This window comes from Benincasa hispida, chromosome 8 (genome assembly GCF_027475165.1).
Source record: "Benincasa hispida cultivar pf3 chromosome 8, pf3_genome.v1.1, whole genome shotgun sequence".
In the NCBI taxonomy this organism is placed as follows: domain Eukaryota; kingdom Viridiplantae; phylum Streptophyta; class Magnoliopsida; order Cucurbitales; family Cucurbitaceae; genus Benincasa; species Benincasa hispida.
The window spans coordinates 62,501,241-62,504,508 of record NC_143485.1 but is presented as its reverse complement, the minus strand read 5'-3'; the positions used below and the strand labels follow the sequence as shown (position 1 = coordinate 62,504,508).

The window sequence follows — 3,268 nt, the reverse complement described above, 5'->3', positions numbered from 1 at the left end:
TTTCTTTTAGCGTTTATCGAACATAATCATAATTAGTGCGAACAAAATACTATATTGGTTAGGGAAAGAAGTGATGATGGATATATAAATGAGAACAATTATCTCTATTGATATGAATTCTTATGATTGACAGTGAATCGGATTTATTGGAGGGGAAAACTCAAGCTCAATGTGGTACTACATTATTGGTTAGGGAAAGGGGTTGTTAGGAGTTCACTCATATTTATTAAGTTAAAAAATAAAAAGAAACTAATTACTTGAAATTCTGGCTATGGTGGCATTTAGAGTTGAGATATTATTTATATGGGGTAGAGAAATTTGAACTTTTGACATTTTGGTCAAAAATATATATCTAAACAAATTGAATTATACTCAAGTTAACATAATCATATTATAACGCTCGAGTTCAGGAAGGGTATATGAATAAACTAATATCACATCTCAATGAGAAGGATCCTAAGGATATGAAAAATATGATTAAGAAATGCTAAGACAAATCGAAATACACATTCCTTTTTAATGACTCAAGAATAAACTAATATCACATCTGAATGAGAAGGATTCTAAGGATATGAAAAATATGATTAAGACATGCTAAGACGAATCGAAAGTACATATTCCTTTTTAATGACTCAATCATAGATACTCCAAAATTAAGTGTACTTAACTTGGAGCTAGGTGACATTGTTGAGAATTTTTTTAGAAAACATGTGAGTGAGAATAAAACATCTTGGAAGGACTCGTATTGTCTGTGAGGATAGTCACGAGACCAAGACAACAATGTTTAAGCAGGAGATCAACAGGTTTATCTGATGTCAAACCTAGATTTTGAATCCTAATATGAATTTTGAGCCTAAAGCGTTATACTTATGAAGATTTAAAAACGTATGCCATTATGTATATAAGAGGAATGAAATTGAAGAAGTTTGACATCCCAAAGTACCGATTCAACAAAATAAGCACATGCTCTTTTCTAACATTGTCTAATGTGGACAAGAATTCCAAATCCTTCCTTTCTCTATATAAATGCTTCCTTCTCTCTCAATTTTCCCCTACAAAAAAAATCATTCTCTCTCTCTTTCTCTCTAGAAACTCCAATTTCTTCTTCTTCTTCTTCTTCTTTTTTAACAGAAAAAAGAAAAGAATAGAAAAGAAAAAGAAAATTCATTTCTTTTCAACATAAAAAAAAAAAAAAAAGACTATGGGCTTGGGCTTGGGCTCTCCTACAAGGCCCATCAACATTGTGAAGAAGAAGCCCAATCAGAGAAACGAGGTGATTTCGTCCCCACTAAACTCCCCGTCTGTGTTCCATTTCCCAAAACAGCCCAATAAACAGCCAAGAATCACAGAAGACGTCACTTTCAAATGTCGTCATCCTTCTCACTGGAATTTACTGCAAAAAGGAGCTTCCATGGCCTTCGACATCCTTGAACAAGCTTTCCTAAATAACGACAATCGAAATCTTCCTAAAACCTTCGACCCACATGTCCAAATCGCCGGGAACTATGCTCCGGTGCCGGAACACCCAGTTTCTCACTCACTTCCGGTCACCGGCGTAATCCCCGATTGCATCAATGGCGTCTATCTCCGTAACGGCGCAAACCCATTTTTCGAACCCCTTGCTGGCCACCACCTGTTCGACGGCGACGGCATGATTCACGCTGTCACAATCGGTGGTGGACGTGCCAGCTACGCCTGCAGGTTCACTGAAACAGAAAGGCTCGTGCAAGAAAAAGCCATCGGCCGGCCGGTGTTTCCTAAGGCCGTCGGCGAGCTTCATGGACATTCCGGCATTGCCCGTCTTCTTCTCTTCTATGCTCGAGGGCTCTTTGGACTAATCGACCACCATCACGGCACCGGAGTCGCCAACGCTGGTTTGGTCTACTTCAACGGCCGTCTTTTGGCCATGTCAGAGGACGACCTTCCTTACCACGTCCGTATCACCCCTTCCGGCGACCTAATCACCGCCGGTCGGTATAATTTCGAGGGCCAACTCAATTCTCCAATGGTCGCTCACCCCAAAATCGACCCGGATACCGGCGAGCTTTTTGCTCTTAGCTACAATTTCACTCATAAGCCGTATCTTAAATACTTCCAATTCTCACCAGATGGGAAAATTTCACCGGAAATCGAAATTCCAGTGGAAATTCCAACGATGATGCACGATTTCGCCATAACAGAGAACTTCATTGTGATCCCTGACCAGCAAGTCGTTTTCAATCTTAAGAAAATGCTCACCGGAGGATCTCCAGTGATGTACGACGAGAAAAAGAATCCCCGATTCGGGTTCTTACTGAAAAACGCAAGAGACTCGTCAAATCTCACGTGGGTTGATTCTCCTGCTGACACGTTCTGTTTCCATCTCTGGAATGCGTGGGAAGAAACAGAGTCAGACGAGATCATCGTGATCGGGTCCTGCATGACCCCACCGGATTCCATTTTCAACGAACGAGACGAGGAATTCAAGGCGGTTCTAACCGAAATCCGGTTCAATTTGAGGACCGGGGAATCGGCTCGCCGGGCGATCGTTTCGGAATCGGAGGACGTGAACCTGGAAGTCGGAGTTGTGAACCGGAACCGGCTGGGGAGGAAAACTCGGTACGTTTATTTGGCAATTACAGAGCCATGGCCGAAGGCCTGTGGGTTCGCGAAAGTGGATGTTTCATCAGGAGAGATAAAGAAGTATATTTATGGCGATGAACGGTACGGCGGAGAGCCGTTTTTTTTGGGAAGAGAAATGGGTTGTGATTGTGAGAGAGAAGATGATGGGTATATAGTGGTGTTGGTGCACGACGAGAAGAAATGGAGATCAGAGCTTCAGATTGTGAACGCCATTGATTTGAAGTTGGAAGCTTGTGTGGAGCTGCCAAGTAGAGTACCTTATGGTTTTCACGGCACTTTTGTACATGCTAATGACTTAACACATCAGGCTTAGTTCAGCACAAATAGTTGTAATTGTTTCTAGTAATCATTGGACGTTGATTCAAAATTTTGTCACTCTCGAATTTCAAAATTATTTTCGATATCTAAATTTTGATTGAAAAAATGATAGTAGGCTCTCGATAGGAGGATGTATGTGGTGCATTTTAAGGATTGAGAAACTAGTATGGATTTATTTATTTGTTAAATGTGATGAGAATATACCAATAAAAATATATCATATGGAGAAGACTTTTTAGCATGGTAGAAGTAAGGGAATTAAACCACATACCATGTGATTAATAACACTTTTGTATATGATTTGAGTTATGTTCGCTTTAGCATATCA

At 40.5% G+C, this 3,268-nt stretch overlaps 1 protein-coding gene across 1 annotated transcript; it reads left to right on the top strand.

The window, feature by feature from the left end:
• The first annotated feature begins 936 nt into the window (after positions 1-936).
• Positions 937-2,992, top strand: NCED2 (nine-cis-epoxycarotenoid dioxygenase 2). The gene has a single exon (XM_039038086.2). It carries the CDS (start codon positions 1,202-1,204, stop codon positions 2,933-2,935), a length of 1,734 nt encoding a protein of 577 aa, XP_038894014.2. The 5' UTR covers positions 937-1,201; the 3' UTR covers positions 2,936-2,992.
• Positions 2,993-3,268: the final 276 nt, after the last annotated feature.